General features: G+C 42.9%; 1 protein-coding gene across 1 annotated transcript in view; it reads right to left on the bottom strand.

Annotated features, from left to right (window-relative positions):
* Nucleotides 1-526: 526 nt before the first annotated feature.
* The window catches only part of LOC139365102 (serine/threonine-protein kinase LMTK2-like), a 38,983-nt gene continuing 18,401 nt past the window's right edge, over nt 527-21,108 (bottom strand). Inside the window, exons 3-9 of the mRNA XM_071102481.1 lie at nt 19,335-19,488; nt 16,097-16,173; nt 15,418-15,536; nt 14,893-14,980; nt 5,989-6,119; nt 1,498-1,582; nt 527-722 (exon numbers count right to left, since the gene is read on the bottom strand). Of these exons, the coding sequence (XP_070958582.1) occupies nt 597-722; nt 1,498-1,582; nt 5,989-6,119; nt 14,893-14,980; nt 15,418-15,536; nt 16,097-16,173; nt 19,335-19,488 (780 nt within the window). The 3' untranslated portion in view covers nt 527-596. The remainder of the gene's footprint in view (nt 723-1,497; nt 1,583-5,988; nt 6,120-14,892; nt 14,981-15,417; nt 15,537-16,096; nt 16,174-19,334; nt 19,489-21,108) is intronic.

Genomic DNA, 21,108 nt, shown 5'->3' with positions numbered 1-21,108 from the left:
TACCCAAAATGCACTCTATTGGTGGAATGACCCATATTCTGAGAACTAAACATATCCTTATTTAGGGGTATATGTGGTGCTGCAACGAGAGCCTCCTTATGCAACGTTGTGATTTACAGCTGTGACACGGACTGGCACGGAGCCATGAGGTCATAAGGGAGGGGCCAGGAGGGATAGGTTCCAGTGTTGCTGTGCTGCCGAGTGGGAGTGCAGGGTCAGCGTCTTCTTCCCTTTAGAAGTCAGCTAGACTGAGTGCCTGCTAAGATTTACACGCTCAGATAGAGGCTATCTGGACAGAAGAATCAGAGATAGTCTATCATCTTCAAAGGAGACCCTGACCTACTGCTCAGCAACAGCACAACAGGACACAGGTTGACTCACTGTGTTAATGAGTTTATTTTATTCAACACAGTGAAGCACAATGCCCAGGAGGCTGCTGAGGGGAGGATGGCTCATAATAATGTCTGGAATGGAATCAACTACACAGACACCATGTGTTTGAGGCCATTAAATGTATTCTGTTCCAGCCATTTCTATGAGCCTGTCCTCCCCATTGAAGGTGTCACCTAAATTGCACAGTGACCAGGTGGAGGTACCTACCACACATTGCCAGGCTTGGTCTGGTCCAGAGTGATCACGCCCCCATGGCGCTCCCCCACCAGCTCCGGGGCCATCCAGCGCAGGGGCGCTGACTCGTCGTCCTCTGTGATGATGTAATCCTCCTGTGACATGAGAGAGGGACAGAGTCAAGCATGGGGCATCCATGTAATTACATGCAGAACACAAGTGTAATTTAATAGGATGTCTATCTCAGAATAGTTCTATAATCAACTAGTAGGCTCACATTCACCTTTTTTCCCCATTCAATTCAGTGATGTGTTTTGCCAAGGCTTCTTTCGAAGAAGCATTTGGATGTTTGGTTTCCTTCAGTTCTAACCCACATTACTGTACTTTGAGTTGTTTTCAGAGTTCCTAAGTACTTAATCAAGCTCATAAATACAGCCAAAACACGTCTGGCCACACTTGTTGACCGTGCTAAATAGAGAGCTCAACATTATTTGAGGAATGCAGCGGGCGGAGCTAGCCTTATCGACAGTCAGGCCAGGGACAAACGCAGTAGGGAGTTACACTTTGGTATAACAGTCTTAATGCTTCACAGAGTTCTGCCAGACTGGGGTCAAAGGCTGTATATAAACCCCCTACTGGAAAGCACTTATCCTCCCCTTAATAAACCACTTTTACACTATTGTGTTGACTACACGGACTAGGCCATATACTACTGTACAGTACTGGCTTTGACATCCTTTGAAACTTTGGTGGATGTGTAAGCTCTCTGTTCAGCTGAGCTCAGCATTGTGAAAAGGGTTATAGGTTAATGAACTTAAACTGAAACTATTGTAACAGCACACATACACAGCCACCTCCTGTCACCTGAAAATAAAACAAAATCCCCCTGATTCCATTTGAAGGAAAACAGGATGGAAAGTTCCCTGGTACCTTGTATCTGTAGGGGCCGATGCCATAGTCTCCCACTTTGACCGTCAGGTCTGCAGTCAGATAGCAGTTCCTCAGGGCTAAGTCACTGAGAAAGGAGGGAGAAACCGATTAAAGAAGATTAAAAAACATGAGGATTTACAGAGTTTATTGTGTGTTCAATATGGTTTGGTGTGGTCATAGAACGGTTGAGTTCAATACAATCTGGTGTGGTCATAGAACGGTTGAGTTCAATACGGTCTGGTCATAGAATGGTTGAGTTCAATACGGTCTGGTCATAGAACAGTTGAGTTCAATAACATCTGGTGTGGTCATAGAACGGTTGAGTTCAATACAATCTGGTGTGGTCATAGAACGGTTGAGTTCAATACAATCTGGTGTGGTCATAGAACGGTTGAGTTCAATACGGTCTGGTGTGGTCATAGAACGGTTGAGTTCAATACGGTCTGGTGTGGTCATAGAACGGTTGAGTTCAATACGGTCTGGTGTGGTCATAGAACGGTTGAGTTCAATCTGGTGTGGTCATAGAACGGTTGAGTTCAATCTGGTGTGGTCATAGAACGGTTGATCTGGTGTGGTCAATACAATCTGGTGTGGTCATAGAACGGTGAATAGAACGGTTGATCACAGGGCGGTGAATGGATCACAGGGCTGCAAATAATAGGCAGTTGGTCCAGTTGTTCTGGTGCCAACCCACAGGTCCAGTTGAGTCTACCAGCACTACATCCAACAAATAGCTCTCATTTGTTCCCTCTGAACTAGGGTTGGGCGATACTTGGGGAGAACTCTTCTACGACACACTACACCAAATATCGCGATATCTGATATAATCGTTTTGCGCCGTTAATGACTAAAATCACTCCAGACTGTGCAATTTGTGCTTATTTACAATATTAGTCGCATTCTCATTAAATAATATTTGTGTGCCGAAGAAATAAGACTTAATTTAGAGATTCTTTTCAACATATTGCACAGACTGATTAAACTGCACAGTTTAGATTTGTAAAGTTCAAATTAAATATAGTCTTGCGCATCACAATATATCAATGTCATCATATATCAGCCCAACCCAAGTTTGAACACAAGTAAGCGGTTTGGGATAAACACTGCAGTTCACACAGCTGTAGTCTCTGAAGAGAAAACAATACTCTGAACCTTGTTCATCAATCATTTGGGAAGAAGATGGAACTCCGTGCTGCTGCAGGAGACATTTAGATTGGCTCTGTGCTGCTCTCATGTGATCATGGAAATAAATAATTGAAAGGGTGGAATATACAGTCAGTTGCCAGTTTATTAGGTACACCCATCGAGTACCGGGTCAGACCTCCCTGTAGCCATGAAGGGATGTACCTGGTCAGCAACAATGTTGAGATACGCTGTGGTATTCAAATGTTGCTCAATTGGTATTCAGGGACCTAACGTGTGTCAGGAAAACATTCCCCACACCATTACACCACCAGCCTGTGCCAGGATGGGGCCATGGACTCATGCTGCTTATGCCAAATCCAGGATTCGTCAGACCAGGCAATGTTTTTCCATTCATCAAATTGTCCAGTCTTGGTGGTTTAGTGTTTACGAGACTCTTCTTGTTTTTAGCTGATAGGAGTGGAACTCGGTGTGGTCATCTGCTGCAATAGCCCATCCATGACAAGGACTGACGAGTGGTACGTTCCAAGATGCCGCTCTGCACATCACTGTTGTACTGCGCCGTTATTTGCCTGTTTGTGGCCCGCCTGTTAGCTTGCACGACTCTTGCCATTCTCCTTCGACCCCTCTCATCAACTAGCTGTTTCACCCACAGGACTGCATGGTTGTTTTGGTCACGCCTTTCTCGTAAACCGTAGACATTGTCGTGCATGAAAAGCCCAGGAGGCCAGCTGTTTCTGAGGTACTGAAACCGACACGGCTGGCACCGACGATCTTACCATGCTCAAAGTCACTTAGAATAGGCGAAACTAGTGACCTAACATTTAATTGAACAGTAACTGAATGCCTTGATGCCGGTCTGCCTGCTTTATATAGCAAGCCACGGCCAGTATTTTTGGGGTGGTGTACCTAATAAACGGTCCACAGTATATTTTCATGCCTTAAATACACTGTACAGGCCTATGACAGGATGACATAATATCCCAGTGACAAATTTTGAATAATTACATTTTCCTCACCCTAATATGATTAAATGCCATGTCTCAGGTGATTAAGGACCCCTTCAACCTGACTCTAAATCCAACCATCACAGACCCAGGTCAGGGCAGGGCCAGACAAAGACTGGACTCTTCAGTGGCTTTAGACCCAAACACATTTGGACTTATAGCTTGCATCACTAGAGGAAACCTCATCCAGTTGCTTCTGTTCCGCCCCTAGTAACAAAATCACTGATGCTGGAGCTTTTCCCCACTCACTCATACAGCACCAGGATATTGTTCCCAGGGAAGAACACTCACAGGTGGGCAGTGAGGCGGGGTGGACAGGGGAGGGCGATAATGGGGGACAGGGCTGTCTGAGTGGACAGATGGTATCTCATTCAGACTGGGACCCTCATGGAGGGAGAGGCTCTGGTTTCCCCTTGGCCCAAGAAACATTTCACCACCAACCCGTTCCAAGCGCGTCTCTTTTACCCCGTCTATCCGTGGACATCGCTGACACTAGTGGTCTGTGCTCGTACACCCCGAGAGCTACTGTCAGGCCCACTGAAACATCGGCAAGATAAATTGAGAGATATTTTAAACCTCTTCTGTCCTGGATGTTCCTTGCTGTTGGCGAACACAGTGCATTACAGTACTACTGGAAGATCAGGGAGAGAGAATCAGATTCAAAGTCGTATCCCTACAAGGCAAATGGCATGGGGGCAGTTTGGTGCAGACACATCAGCAGATTCTTAACCTCTGACAGAAAATCCATATAGTTCAGAGACCTAGCGAGTTAAAAACAAAGACCTTACAACAACAAAAAAGGAGATCAACTGATTTTGCTCATTTTTTTCAAGTCAAGTGAAACTATCATTTGCGTAAAATTACCAAATTAATTCAAATATGTGCTGGATGCTATGGTTGTCACACTGGTCGAAAAACTGGGGAACACAGTTCCCGCTCCTCTACTGCCCCATATGCCATTTCTCCCCAGGGTTGTTATGTAATGTCAGTCAGAGTGGTTCTCCTGGACCGCCATGACAGCTCGCTAACTTATTGCTGTGGCCACCCCATCACAATAACATGCTCCAGCCACTTTAATAATGGGAATTGATGGGAAATGTAAAATATATCACTAGCCACTTTAAACAATGCTACCTAATATAATGTTTACATACCCTACATTATTCATCTCATATGTATATACTGTACTCTATATCATCTACTACATCTTTATGTAATACATGTGCCACTTTAACTATGCCACTTTGTTTACATACTCATCTCATATGTATATACTGCACTCAATATCATCTACTGTATCTTGCCTATGCCGCTCTGTACCATCACTCATTCATATATCTTTATGTACATATTCATTATCCCCTTACACTTGTGTCTATAAGGTAGTAGTTTTGGAATTGTTAGCTAGATTACTTGTTGGTTATTACTGCATTGTCGGAACTAGAAGCACAAGCATTTCGCTACACTCGCATTAACATCTGCTAACCATGTGTATGTGACAAATACATTTGATTTGATTTGCTGGGCTCAGACCACAGACCCTAAGCCTTGGCTATAGTTTCAGTTCACACCACTGCCACTGTCCCAGAAGGCTTTGTGGCACCGTGCTAGCCACAGCCCCGTGTCGGGTACTTTGTGGGCGGGGCATCACACCGTGGTAGTAAATCAACTTTGCAACCCAACCAAAAGAAAAGCGGTGCACTATTTTTTATTACGACCCTGTTAACGGTGGAATCTCGTACTTGGGCTCCTTTTGAGTTGTAACACAGGATAATAAATGGCCAACATGAGGCTATCCATTTACACACAAACAGCAGAATCATCATATCCCTCTGACAGGCTGATAGTTGACACTGTGGCAATGCGTGGGAGCTGGGTAATTGGAGCCCTTTGGGTTTATTCTGAGCATGCAAAACAGAGCATGTGGATGCGCTGAGCGGAGCCTACATGTCCTGCACTGCCGGGTAAAACGTTCAACCAAACAGGCCCTTGCAGCACTCTCCTTTTTGGACAGGCCCAGTGTCCCTGTTTTAGGATTGGCTCAGTGTTGGCTTGGGAGTAGGAGTACGTATCCATAAGAGAAAGTTGCCATGAGGGAGGCCAAAACCACATATTTCATTTGATAGAGACAGACAGATTAATATCACTTGTCTGATACTATCGTAACTCAACATTTTTAAGTTGGAAGATGTAAAAACAGACAGTACTACTCAAAATGTTTGATGAAGTCTTAATTCCTTGAAACACGACTGTCGTTTGACATCTGAAGGCTGTGCCCTTAGCTAAAGCCGTGTCTAGTTGTGACTGACTGGTGTAAACGGAGCCAGAGCAGAAGTGCTACCTGTGCAGGAAGTTGTGTTTGTGGAGGTGGGTGACGCCAGCAGCGATTTCACAGGCCATCTTCTGCAGCTGCAGCAGCTCAGCATTTCGGAACATCCAATCCTGCTGAGACAGGTAGCTCCGGAGGTCCCCCTGAAATGGAGACACATGCACAGGATAACACCTGTGTACTAGGTTCAATGCCAAAAACAGCATTTGCTTAGTCTATATTTTAATATAAAATGGCACACAGAAACATCACAACTTGAAGCTCCTGTAAAATGGACTTGAGTGACTATCTGAAGGTGCATTGTAAGCAGTCATCCACACAGGGGCAGTAGACTCCCTCCAACTGCATAGCTCTCTCCAGCCCAGCAGGGTTTTCCTGCTGATGGGGGAGTAGAACCAAATAAGGGCCCAGCTGTTTAATACACCTAGGTCTATATGCTGTGTCACGCAATTTTAAAATACAAAATCCGGCCAGTGGGGTGGATCGCCGAATGGCCAGGTCACGTTTCTGGGCACACGGTCAAAAGCTCCGTTTGGGGGTGAACGGGGCAGGCCAGGGGTGTGTGAGAACAACGAGTCCCACAGTCTGGGGAAATAGGTTGAGGGTGGCAAAATTAATTTCCACCCCTCAGATGTTGGGGAGGGCAGCTGAGGCTGATGCCAGAATGTAACTAACCACCAACCCACCAGAGACCTCTGATTGTAGTGGTACAAACCGTCACTATGTGGGTTAGGCCGAGGTGGCATGAGTGCAAGGCATTCATCTGTCAGTTTAGATCAGTAACGTTGGGATAATGAGTGAGTTGATGGATTCACTGACAAGGCTCCTCCTGAGGTAATAGGGGCTTGCCTCGTACTATTGTGTCAACAGTGGCTGTAGTTCACACCCTGCAGGCAACTCAAAGCTCTGAGAACTGCCATGAAAGGCTTGCATTCTCACCTACATCTCCCAACATAGTGCAGCCTCCTTTTTAAAAGAACAAAGCCTTCACAACATATTGTTAAGACTTTTACCATTAAAATAAAAAAGTGTTGTGAAAAACAAACGACGGAAAGAACATTGAGCAAAGACCACCATCGTTGATTGACTGTATTTTAACCCAATGACCACTGATCGTCTTGAAATCTAGCTGGGTAGATAGCCAATGAGCTGAGGTAAACGGCAATGGTTATGTGTTGGAAGACCAACCACAATAGCCACACCCTTATTTTGACACTGCGCCACTAATCCAGGATGGAATTTCACTGAAGGGGGCATTATAATGTATCATTACAAAGGACTTTAGCTACACACACCCTCTGCTACTTTGTCATTTATCCTACAAATACGAGGAACAGTAGAGGCCCCAATATGGAGCCCTGTGGAACACCACATGATATCCCTCTAGCCCCCAGGCGGTCCTTCACCAGGATCCATTCTGATCGGTCCCTTATACAAAGCCAGTCAGATCAACTGGGTCCTTGACAAGGATAGGATCTACTCCAATAAGGTCCTTCTATACACAACCAGTCAGTGAAAAGGGCTGCAGGCCCAGGTATGTATGGGGATCAGGTCCACCACGGTGGGGGAGCTCTGGAGAAGGTGACTGCTGTGTCACCCGGAGCTAAGAGGACTCTTGTGGAATGTGGTAGTGAAAACACAGCCACTCTGCGGGGTCATACAATATACAGGCAGCTTTCGGTAAAACTGTCAATCCACACGACTCAAGGTAATGGATCAGCCGTGTTTACTCAGCGCTCTCTGTGCCCTTACTGACTACAAGCAGCTTAGACCAGACTACTGACGGAACCACCATAACTCTTGTTATTGTCTTGCTGGAAGATCCACTTGCGGCCAAGTTTCAGCCTCCTGGCAGAGGCAACCAGGTTTTTGACAAATATATCCTGGTACTGGGTAAAGTTCATGATGCTGTTGAGTGTTGACCTTAACAAGGGACCCCAGGAACAGTGGAAGAAAAATTGCCCCATAAGATTAACGTCCACCATCATAATTTACAGTAGGCAGTGTTTCCGCTGCAACCATTTAGCTGTGGCACTGCAAAGTCATTGCCGCTACTTTCTGCCAAGGCGCACTTTGAAGACGCTATAAAAGTCCACATTTACTTTTCCTGTGCAAATACAATGACTAATGACTAGAAAATCCAGACAGCTCCACAGTAGAATATTTGATATATTTACCTAGTCTGTTTGTTGTTGTGTGTTTTTTGCAAGATAAATGTTCCTCTCAAGGTGCATTCAAGTTGACAGTGTTATAGGAAGGGACAAGCAGCCAATTCTTAATGCAACAGCAGTTTTAATGGCATTTGTTTAAAAGAGCTTTCCATTCCTACTTTTTTCTTATCTTCAAAATGTGTGTAAACTGCACCATTGTAAACCCAGAGTTTTAGCAGTGGCATGGTTAACCTCTCTGCGCACGGAACCCGGTAGCGGGCTGAAATTCCACAACATACGGTGATCGCTACATAAATAGTCATATTAAACATTCATTAAAATACAAGTGTCTCACATGTATCGAAAGCCTAGAATCTTGCTAATCCAACTGCGTTGTCAGATTTAAAAAAGGATTTACTGCGAAAGAATACGATGCGATTATCTGAGGATAGAGCCCCATAAAAAAAAAGATATATTTCAACCAGCACAGGCTAACAAAATCACAAACTGCATTAAAATAAATAGTTTACCTTTGACGATCTTTGTCTGTTTGCAATCCCAATGCTCATTGTTACACAATGAATGATCTTTTGTTTGATAAAAACTGTTTTTATAGCCTAACCCGAAACGTTTTGTGAACCGCTTGTGTCGTGAATTCCGTCTCATTCCATTTTCGACGACACATTCGAAGGTAAATACCCACACAAAACGTGACTTTTCCAGTCATGTTTGGTTTCATTGCAATCAACTGGTTTGTTTGTAACACAACCAAACCTGATGGGCCATTTCACGGGACGTATTGGCTGAAAGAAACCGATTTGAAGACAAGTAATCACATCACTGTGCACCAATGATATGACCACTGTTTCGATGATTGACTGTATTTTAACCCAATGACCACTGATCGTCTTGAAATCTAGCTGGGTAGATAGCCAATGAGCTGAGGTAAACGGCAATATGCAATGGTTATGTGTTGGAAGACCAACCCATGTAGTAAACTCCGGCGTAAAGAGAGTCATTCGCTATTGAAGTTTTATACCGGAAGGAACTACGCATATTACGCACAGCATTGTTTGGTAAACGCGCAGATTCAGCTGTTTATATATCAATCAGTATGGCGACTAAGTCAGGGAAAGCTAAATTGAAGTCTAGATATACAGGTGTACACACAATTTTAGAAGAAATTGATAGGAAAAGCGAGACAGAGATTGTTGTAGGACGATTCATTTAGCGATTCCCAAGTGGAGGAATATTTTTTGTTTTGGACTGGTAAGTTCTTCTCATGCTAATGCCCTTGTTTGAAATTAATAATATAAAATATTATTTGTGATTTTTTTTTAATTTTAGAAGCAATATATAAAAATGTAATGTAATGAAATGTGAGATGCGTGTGTCTGCAGCCCCACCCCAACCCACATGACATAGCCTATTTGAGGCTGTTGAGAACAATGGCCAAAGTGAAATGGATTATTATTATTAAGACAGTAGATCTAGCAGGTCTATAATAATATATTCAACCTTATGTTCCCTGTACTGTATGTATGTATGTATGTATGTATGTATATATATATATGTATATATATATGTATATATATATATATATGTATATATGTATGTATATATATATATATATATATATATATATATATATATATATATATATATATATATATATATATATATATATATATATATATATATATATATATATATATATATATATATATATATATATATATATATTAATTATACCTGTTGATACTCACTTTACAGCAGAAAGAGACTGCTATGGCACCTGGCATCAGCAGCACAATATTGTGTAGAGCTTTGGCAAAGTGGGTGGGGTTATATCCTTCCTGTTTGGCACTGTCCAGGGGACTCATCGGATGGGGCCACAGTGTCTCCTGACCCCTCCTGTCTCAGCCTCCAGTATTTATGCTGCAGTAGTGTGTGTCGGGGCTAGGGTCAGTTTGTTATATCTGGAGTACTTCTTCTGCCTTATCCGGTGTCCTGTGTGAATTTAAGTATGCTCTCTCTAATTCTCTCTCTCGGAGGAGGAGGAGGACCTGAGGCCTAGGACCATGCGTCAGGACTACCTGGCATGATGACTCCTTGCTGTCCCCAGTCCACCTGGCCTTGCTGCTGTTCCAGTTTCAACTGTTCTGCCTGCGGCTATGGAACCCTAAACTGTTCATATTTACTCTTGAGGTGCTGTCCTGTTGCATCCTCTACAACTACTGTGATTATTATTAGTTGACACTGCTGGTCATCTATGAACGTTTGAAAATCTCGGCCATGTTCTGTTATAATCTCCACCCGGCACAGCCAGAAGAGGACTGGCCACCCCTCATAGTCTGGTTTCTTCCTAGGTTTTGGCCTTTCTAGGGAGTTTTTCCTAGCCACCGTGCTTCTACACCTGCATTGCTTGCTGTTTGGGGTTTTAGGCTGGGTTTCTGTACAGCACTTTGAGATATCAGCTGATGTAAGAAAGACTTTATAAATACATTTGATTTGATAAAGGACTGAGGGTCTTCCAAATATTGAAAGTGTGTAAATAATTACCCATGTTATTTTGTAAATGTATATATTTTTTTCTTCATATTTTTTGCTCCATTTTTGGGGGGGAGGGGGGGGGGGGGGGTTAGAATACCATTTTGGCATCTTGTATATAGTTATTTGTTTCAAAATGTATACCTTCACCAATTTGGCCACTTGGGTACATTTGGGCTACTTGTGTGGGACACCTGGGTGACTTCATGATAAATGTCATGTAGCACACTCATTTTGGAAGTTATCATTCTGAAACTTTGCACAAGTACTGTTGCCCTCTTATGTTTTTCACTGAAATTGTCCCCATCATCCTATCTGAATGTTTGTTTTATCTTGTTCATTTTAAAGATACAACAATAAATAAAAAAAACATGTTTTTTTTTCATTGTATTATCTAAACCAGATATATTGTGTTATATTCTCCTACATTCAATTCACATTTACACAAACTTCAGAGTGTTTTCTTTCAAATGGTACGAAGAATATGCATATCCTTGGTTCTGTGCCTGAGCTACAGTCAGTTAGATTTGGGTATGTCTTCAGGCGGAAACTGAAAAAAGTAGGGGGTAGAACATTAGCACGCCACAATTCACTGTGAGTGCATAGGGGAGTGTGGGGCAGAATGTAACACAGGTCAATGGTAAGGTAACTTGGGGTAAAACACAGCCCCACCGGAATATTTTTTGGGGAGTGACTCAAAATTGTGATGAGACCGATTACATGTGTTGCTGAGCAAGACTAGTGGCCACCAGGGATAGTGTTGGGGGGGTAAATGGTGACATGACGTGGTTTCTGTAAGAAGTGCAGGCAGGTGTATGACCTCAAGTTACCCTATCAGGTAGGCAGGCCTACATAATGTTCGCTGTGTTTATGCACGTTTTTGGAACATCAAATTCATCAATAAGATACTAACTAATTAAAAGATCACATTTTGAATCTAACTAATGATTAGATCAATAGGATAAATGCAGAGAAGCAAACCTAAGATTGACTATTTATAGCCACTATGCTGTTTTCAGCTGGCCTACAGGTGATGATGCTTATTGCTAATAGCATTCCTAAAAATATGGACCATGCATAGGCTATATTCACAATGTTCCAATATGTATAAAAATAAATAAATACAAATATGGACCATGCATAGGCTATATTCACAATGGTCCAATATGTATAAAAATAAATAAAAATGTTAAACAAATAATTTTACCAGTATGTTATTAGGCTCATTATATTTTAGACGGCGTGAGCATTATTTTATTTTTCATTCACTTTGGAGTAAAAAGTCCCCAGAACAGAGCTTCTCAATTTTTCAATATAAAAATTATCTGGGGGGACCCCCTCCGCAACTTCTCCCCCAGAGCTCCCTTTTCATGTCATCCAACAAATGTTTGCTAAACGGCATTGGTATTTGGATTGGTTGGTACTTTGGTCAGATGACATGAAAATAGAGCACTTTGGCCACGCACACCAGTGGTGGGTTTGGTGTTGAAATGAGAATGTATGAGCAGAAAATAACCCCATACCTACTGTAAAATATGGTGGTGGATCTTTGATGTTATGGGGTTATTTTGCTTCCACTGGGGCCCTTGTTAAGGTCAACGGCTTCATGAACTTTACCGAGTACCAGGATATTTCAGCCCAAAATCTGGTTGCCTCTGTCAGCAGGCTGAAACTCGGCTGCAAGTGGATCTTCCAGCAACACAATAACCCAAGCACACATTAAAATCAACAAAGAAATGGTTAATATGCTACAAAACTGACATTTTGCAACGGCCATCTCAGTCTCCAGACTTGAAACTACTATAAAAACCTGTGGTTGGATAAAGGATATCAAGGATCTGGAAAGATTCTGTAGGGAGGAATGGTCTAAGATCCCTGCCAATGTCTTCTCCAACTCATAAAACATTTTAGAAAAATGCTCAGTGCCATTATGCTAGCAAGGTGAGGTATTGAAAAGTATTGAAAACAGGAGTGTAAATAATTTTGACCCCAATGTTTGATATTAAGTTTTTTTTATTTAATTTACTTTATCCATACAAATATCATGACACCTAAATAATGTAACAATAAAAAAAGGTGCAAAACACCCCACCCATACCTTCTGGATGGTGAGTGCCAAAACACCCCACCCATACCTTCTGGATGGTGAGTGCCAAAACACCCCACCCATACCTTCTGGATGGTGAGTGCCAAAACACCCCACCCATACCTTCTGGATGGTGAGTGACAAAACACCCCACCCATACCTTCTGGATGGTGAGTGCCAAAACACCCCACCCATACCTTCTGGATGGTGAGTGCCAAAACACCCCACCCATACCTTCTGGATGGTGAGTGCCAAAACACCCCACCCATACCTTCTGGATGGTGAGTGCCAAAACACCCCACCCATACCTTCTGGATGGTGAGTGCCAAAATAAGAAGTCCTCAAAGCTCCTCCATAGACCAGATGCAACAACTGTTGCAGAGACATCAGAGCTGAGCTACCTCATCAAGTTAATACCTCCGGCCAAGATGACCCACTCAGTTACAAGGTCCACTCACACCCTCCTCTCCAGCCTGAAGTTGTTTAACGACCACAATAACATTAAGTCATTAGCCAAACCCCATCTCTGTCCCCTGGATGTCGATTAAGGAAGCCCCTTCCTACAAACAGAGGCCTCTGCTATAGTAGCGGCCAGTCAGTCACAAGGCACAGTACCAGGCAGAGAGAGCTCTGTCAGAGATATGGGTGGCATCCCTCCTCCCTTTATAGAGGCTAGATCTGGGTTGGGGTCTAATTTATAGAGGCTAGATCTGGGTTGGGGTCTAAATTATAGAGGCTAGATCTGGGTTGGGGTCTAATCTATAGAGGCTAGATCTGGGTTAGGGTCTGATCTATAGAGTCTAGATCTGGGTTAGGGTCTGATTCATAGTCTAGATCTGGGTTAGGGTCTGATCTATAGAGGCTAGATCTGGGTTAGGGTCTGATTCATAGAGTCTAGATCTGGGTTAGGGTCTGATCTATAGAGGCTAGATCTGGGTTAGGGTCTGATTCATAGAGTCTAAATCTAGGTTAGGGTCACTTGAGGGCTCCCACATGTGCACACACACACAAAGTAAAACTCCATCTATGCAAACAAACACGAAGCCCAACAGTAAACACATTCAAGACAAACACACACTATATCAAACACGCACTATATCAAACACGCACTATATCAAACACGCACTATATCAAACACGCCCCACTTACACACAAGCACACGCGTACACACACTAAACCGAGGGCTGATGCCACTGTGGGTAACAGCCTTTCAGATGCACTGAAAAATGAGCTCTGGCCGAACTGAATCAGAACATACCATTCACATGCCTGACTTACAGCCTGTCATCCCGAAACAGACTCAGCCGAAACACTAACCCCGAGAGGGGGAACGGAAACACATAGAAATAAATTCCTCTGAAACTCCCAGCTAATCCTAAAGACAGGCAGGACCTAATCAACAGGGTAATGTATATTCTACCAAGACTGAACATTCTGACGCGCTCACACAGCACGAGCTGACAAAAAAAGCACTATGAGGACCAACATATTGCCGGTGTGGAGAAAAAAACACACAAACACAGCAGGATGTGGGACTGGGCTCAGTGGGCTGATGGGGGGGTAAATGGAGCCTGTTTGCTGGTTGAGGGAGGGAGGGAGGGAGGGAATGTGAGCTGAGACAGGTCCCTGATGAAACCTGCTGCTATGCAGCTCTCTGGTCCTGGGCACAGGGGCAAGAGGGGCCCAGAATAGATCAAGAAAAACACTAGATAAATCAGGCCATGATGGACAGCATTGACGGAGTGCAGCTCCCCAATAACCCAAGACGGATAGGCAAGCTAATTTAAGATGCACGGCTAAACCGGGAAGGGGGGGGGGGCTTGTAAGGCCAGGTGATTGGGAGACTAAATTATGTCTACTTATTGGATGGCGTTGGAACTGGAGTCTGAGCTGCCCACAAGCGGAGCTTACCACAGTCAGACCGACAGGATGGTCTAATTACTCCCTTCCACTCTGATCATGAGTTAGGAAAAATGCCTGGCATGTTGACATATCATTTGGTGGCAGCTGTGGGATTCATCCAAAACATGTTCTGATGTTTTGACTTTTAAAAGGGTTCACTGATCAAATATAATAGGTACTGTATATTGACTCATACAATCATAAATGATAGTAATTGAGGACACTCACCAGCTCGCAGTACTCAAAGACCAGCAAGAAGGGGATAGCCTCCACACACTGGCCCAGACACTGCAGGATGTTAGGGTGCACCAGAACTCTATGAAGAGAAACACCGGTTAAGACAATCTACTGTAGTCTATATCACTGATGTGAATACTGGAGGACTACAGCTGGCATCTCTTCCAGTCCCATTCTGTTAATAAAGACTAGTGAAATAAGAACACTCTGCAGTGTCCAAGTTAGAAGGCAGAGGGTGCTGCTCCACTAGGAGAAGTCAGGCGTAGCTGTCATTATAATACCTTAGTTACTTTATTCAAGTACTGACAGATCTGTTACTCTGTTATTTAGATTCTTGCTATAATGCATTTTCTAAATTAATCTGGTGTGTTCCATTTAGCCAATTGTTGGAACTGGGCCTTTGGCAAAATTTTCCTGAAAATCTGAAAATGACCCTGAAATTGCCATGACAATAAAATAAATGTCCAAAATGCCCCTTCTTTTCAGCCTCTCCCAGCAGACATGCCAGTAGCTCACCTGTAAGGGTCTCCGTGCTGCAGGAAGTCATTCTGCTCCATGGCACTTGCGTTAGCCTTCAGCTCCTTGACCACCGCCTTGGCCCCACCCGGGTCTGTGTAGATCTCACTGAGGAGGACCTGGACACACACACACACAGGTTAGAGTGCAGGGAAGGAAACACACAGGAAACATGTTAAGGGTCGAGCCAAAACACTGGTAGTCTGCAGGAAGGCAGGTCTTTCTGAAAACAAGGGAAGGATGGTGGGGATGTAGTTAGGGGATGGGGGGGTGGGTGTAGCTAGGGGATGGATGTAGCTAGGGGATGACGGGGGTGTAGCTTGGAGATGGGGGGGGTGTAGCTACGGGATGGGTGAAAGTCAGGGGAGCCATGGAGAGACAGCAATAATCACAACATAGAACACACTGCCAGGTGGTGTAGGACCAGAGGCTGAGGGGCTACTCTAGTCATATTTACCATGTTGATTCATTAAGGATGAGCTTCAACTGTGATGAAGTGAGCAGCTGTCTCCTTTTGTTATTACGTACACCAAAACTCAACCCCAGGGTGAAATACTCGCTCCTCTCAAACACACTGTACAGGCTACTGGAGACAACTGACTAAAGCGTCTGGAGTAGGGTTGGAATTTTGGGAAAGGTAACAGAATTTTGCGACCTTCGTCAGGAAGAAATGTCTTACCTTGCCAAACCAGCCGTTCCCAATCTCCTGGATGTAGCTGAGACTGTGACGGACCACCTGAGGGCCAGTGGATCCCACTGCGGTGGCCAACAAAAAAAGAACCCAGAGTTAGTGTGTGTGATCTGCAGGTATGTCGTAGTACGCAGCATTCTGGTCCCAGACCAAACCATGGTGACACAATGGCACCTGTTTGTTTTTTCTATTTTTATTTATTTAACCTTTATTTAAATAGGCTGTTGCATGATATCAAATGTTCATCTGTATGGTTTTTCCTCTGTGAAGAGATGCAGCCAGGGCATGAGTTCAATCAATACAGAAAACTGGAGCAGTTGTGTTGTTAGTTATCTAAACACAGTAGCAGGATTCTATTCAGATCAGATGCTCAGGCCAGGATATGTTCCAACTGTATTTACTCATTGCAAAACAACAGCAGTGTTACACATTATGGATTCCCAGGAAAAAGGTACAGGAGTGTTTAAACAAAAGCTTCATACATTAAGATGTTAATCTACTTCCTTCCCATATGAAGCCTGAGCATGTAAACTGAGGCTAACCTTTGACCTTACACAGGGCCCATATGGAACTAGTACAGAAGGAAATATCCAAGGGTCAGTATTTCTGTCACATGCCACTGAATCTACTTAGAAATGTCTTACAGTACATGAGGAAAACAGCCGACAGATGTGGCTTCACTGAGCCAAGTTAGCTAACTAAACCCACACAGACGTTATGCATGGGTTGCCTACACAATCAGGTCAACAAACCTTGTTGAGGGGACTTAACATCAAAAGTATTCAGAGCTCTAAAGTGAAACTAATTTGGTCGCATATGTGACAAACTATTATTTGTGCAGCCAGAGATGTTATTTTGGGAGCATTGTGCGACTTGGAAAAGATCTCCCAGATAATAATTGTTGTAGCCTAACGATTAGGCTTCGCCGTACCGTTGTTTCCGAGTGCCCTGATTTGATAGAGTCATGGTTGCACCATTACTACAGCAAAAAACTGCTTGCTTGTAGCCCAACAAGGTCAAAGGATCTGACCAATATTACCGCCTAAACATTTCTATCTTCCTATAGCGGGAACCACATTTTACATTCAAACCATTGTAAAACTATTCACTAACCATTTATAATTTATTCAGACATGTCACCTCATTGGCGAGCTAGCTAACAACCTGGTAACTTTTTTTTTTAAGTCTTATTTAACTAGGCAAGTCAGTTATGAAACTTTTTTTTTTTTACAATGACGGCCTACCCCAGCCAAACCCGAACGACGCTCGGCCAATTGTGCGCTACCCTATGGGACTCCCAATCACGGCCGGATGTGATACAGCCTGGATTCGAACCAGGGACTGTAGTGATGCCTCTTGCACTGAGAGTGCCTTAGACCACTGCGCCACTCGGGAGCCCTACCAGAATTTCCAAACATTTTGTGGCACAGAAAGAAAGGAAAAGGGATAGCTACTTCAGAAGATCAATGATCATAACAATGAATGAATGACAGATCTCTTGCATGTCATCGCAAATGGGACATTTTTAAAGAGTGTGTACAATTAAATGTACTGGTTTTACACAATGTAGAAAAAAACTAATATTTCACAAATTACTTATTCATCAACATTTTAGCTTTTATAAAAAACAAATGTCTTGACAGTGTAGGCTGTAAATATAGGCTGTATCTCAATCAATTTAAAAAATCATTTTCTGGTGCTCCTAAATTTAATGTGGTGCTTCCTAACATTTTTCAGTTGAGAGGACCACTGCTACCAATAAAAAAATGTTAATTTAGAGCCCCGAATGTATTACGGACCAGGAAGTAAAATATAAACTCCAGGCCTATATGCACCTCAGACAGATTTGGCCCCATCCTGTCTTCATATGAATCAGTGGGGGTACTCTTAGAGACTAAAATAATCTGGCTAAGCATTTGAGTAAATCCTTTACAATAGTACATGATAAAATTACAAGGATTTGACCTACTCCCCAGACAGAAACAGCCTTTGTGCGATAATGCAGTCATGGTTTTGCATCAGTTGTGGACCTAATCTTGATCTTCGCAGGCTGAACATTTTCTTTTTCAAAGGGCCCCTATGATAATCAGCCTGGCACTACTTTAAATGGAGTGATCACATCTAGCCATCAAATTAAGTCACAAATCCATAATAAGTACAAAGACATAAGCCCTGGCCATATGCAATGAAGCAAGGGCGAATGAGTCGCTCTCACAACATTGTGTGTGGCTGATACAACAGCATCTGGGAGTGTTTGGAAACTAGCACCTGTCCACTACCCAAGGGGGAGCTACTGAGAATGTAGCACAGTCCTGTTATGCAATGACTGACTGGCACAGCTCAAAAGGCTATCATACTGCATACGAGAAGCAGAGAAGACACTCCTACTAAGAGAATGACATAAATACTGAACGGCTGATGGAGACCATAACAAAGTTTAGCTTTTATGTCTACTTCAAAGGAGCATGTGACGACGTTTACAGACTATAAACCCACTATAATGTCACTGGCTGGAAGCAGGGCTGATATACGGCTTATCATGTGAGGAAAGAGTAGTAAACCCAGGCATATAGGCTGCCAGATCATTAGATGTGTTGTTGTCCCTAGGCAGTGCATGACAGTGTCCCAATTAAAGTGTAAAAAAAAGCAGGCAGGTTGGCATTTATTGGGATGACTTATATACTCGAGGCAGCTCCGCAGGGTGGTCACTAGCTGGCACAGCCACAAAGTCATAAAATGTTATTAACCCTAACCACACAGCAAACCTTATGCCCAACCGTAACCTTACATTACAACCAAAAAAAGCACATTTTTGTTTATATACATTTTTACTTTGTGTCTGTTTCATCTAACGGAAACTGCTCTACTCTGCCTCCAGGACAAGACTCATCCCAATCAACCTGTAAAAAGCAGAGGAGAAAGTCCAAAGGGAATGATGACGGTATCAACTCCACCTGACTGATACAGTAAGACAGCTGGGTCACATTCATTCGGTTTGAAAATGTGAAAATGTTTTGCAACAGGAAATAAAAAAAGTTTCATTTCTTATGTGCGTTTACAGGAAGTCCCTTCCTGTTTCAGTCGGTTTGGTGCCTAATAAACACAACCCTGGATACTGTATGCCAAGTTATGGCAAAGGGTCAGGATAAAAAAAAATCTTGGTCCTATGTGTAATGTGCTGGTAGGACTACGCATCTAAGAAAAGTAAGGGTGTCTGACCCCTGACCTGAGATACGGGGGGGTGTCTCCAGGTGGGGGGGTCCGGGCAGGGCCACGGGGGGCACTGCCAGGGTGTACACCTCAGCAGGGGACTGCATGGAGGGGGTGTCTTCAGCTGGAGGGGTGAAGTCAATCTCATCCTCAAAATTGTCCTCAAACTCCTGAAAAACACAATAGTACAACTGTGTTCACCAAACACAGGAATCCTACTTCTGACACCAGTGTACGTTATAATTGTATGTGTGTTACATATGGATGAGGCAGAGCGAGATGAGTCAAATTAACATCCTTGAACTGGACCAAAACAGAATTATCATATTAGCATTTTTTTGCACATCAGGTTCAAATCATCTAAGTGGCTAACATTTATTTGAGATACTTTTGGATTACTTGGACATGAGAAAAATGCTAATATCAGTCCCATGACTTGAATGGGATTTGGATTTGTGCCAGGGAAACTAAACCAAAGCATGGATTTACTTTGTCATACTTCGACCATAGACTGCTTAGGAAACCAATGTCCTTTTTTAATTTTGGTGAACTATCCCTTTAACTCATTACATTAATCATAGCCAATATCTCAAAGCAAGGTTTCTAAAATTCTGGGTCACGGCAGGTAGCCTAGTGGTTAGAGCATTGGACCAGTAACCGAAAGGTTGCTGGATTGAATCCCCGAGCTGACAAGGTAAAAATCTGTCGTTCTGCCTATGAACCAAACAAGGCAGTTAACCCACTCTTCCCTGGTAGGCCATTATTGTAAATAAGAATTTGTTCTTAACTGACTCGCCTAGCTAAATAAAAGGTATAATTAAAAATGTAAAAAATGTTTTAAAAAATTAATGGCCTACAATTTTTAAAAAGTGTCCAAAAATACCGATTTCTGATTGAAAACTTGAAAATCGGCCCTAATTAAAATCAGCCATTCCGATTAATCGGTCGACCTCTACTACAGAGTACTGCAAGACAGGTCTGTGTAAATTAGGCAACCAAACGATACCATGGCTTTATTTAGCTTCCCTTTGGAGCAAATTAGATATGCACAGAATGTCCTGACAGTGACTTAACTTCTTGGTGACAGGGGGCAGTATATTCACGTCCGGATGAAATGCATGCCCAAATTCAACTGCCTGCTACTCATCCCCAGAAGTTAAGATATGCATATTATTAGTAGATTTGGATAGAAAACACTCTGAAGTTTCAAAAACTGTTTGAATAATGTCTGTGAGTATAACAGAAATGATGTAGCAGGCGAAACCCAGAGGAAAAACCATTCAGATTTTCTCTTCTTTTCAATGGGTTTTCATTGGGAATCCAGATTTCTAAGGGACCTTCTTCCAGTTCCTACCGCTTCCACTGGATGTCACCAGACTTTAGAAATTGATTGAGGACTTTCCTTTGTGTAATGAAGAAGTAGTCCTGTTCAAAACGAGGGTCACTTCAAGTGTACTGTTTGTTAGAGGAGCGTGACCAGAAAGGTAGCGTCAGTTTGTATTCTTCCTGTATTGAACACAGATCATCCCGTCTTCAATTTTAAAGATGATTTACTTTAAAAAATACCTAAAGTTGTAATACAAAAGTAGTTTGAAATGTTTTGGCAAAGTTTACAAGTAACTTTTGAGATATTTTGTAGTCATGTTGCGCAAGTTGGAACCGGTGTTTTTCTGGATCAAACGCGCCAAATAAATGGACTTTTTGGATATATATCGACGGAATTAATCGAACAAAAAGGACAATTTGTGATGTTTATGGGACATATTGGAGTGCCAACAGAAGAAGCTCAT

The sequence above is a fragment of the Oncorhynchus clarkii genome, chromosome 13, assembly GCF_045791955.1.
Source record: "Oncorhynchus clarkii lewisi isolate Uvic-CL-2024 chromosome 13, UVic_Ocla_1.0, whole genome shotgun sequence".
NCBI lineage: Eukaryota > Metazoa > Chordata > Actinopteri > Salmoniformes > Salmonidae > Oncorhynchus > Oncorhynchus clarkii.
Note: the sequence above shows the minus strand (reverse complement) of the source record. Positions and strands in the feature narration are given on the sequence as shown.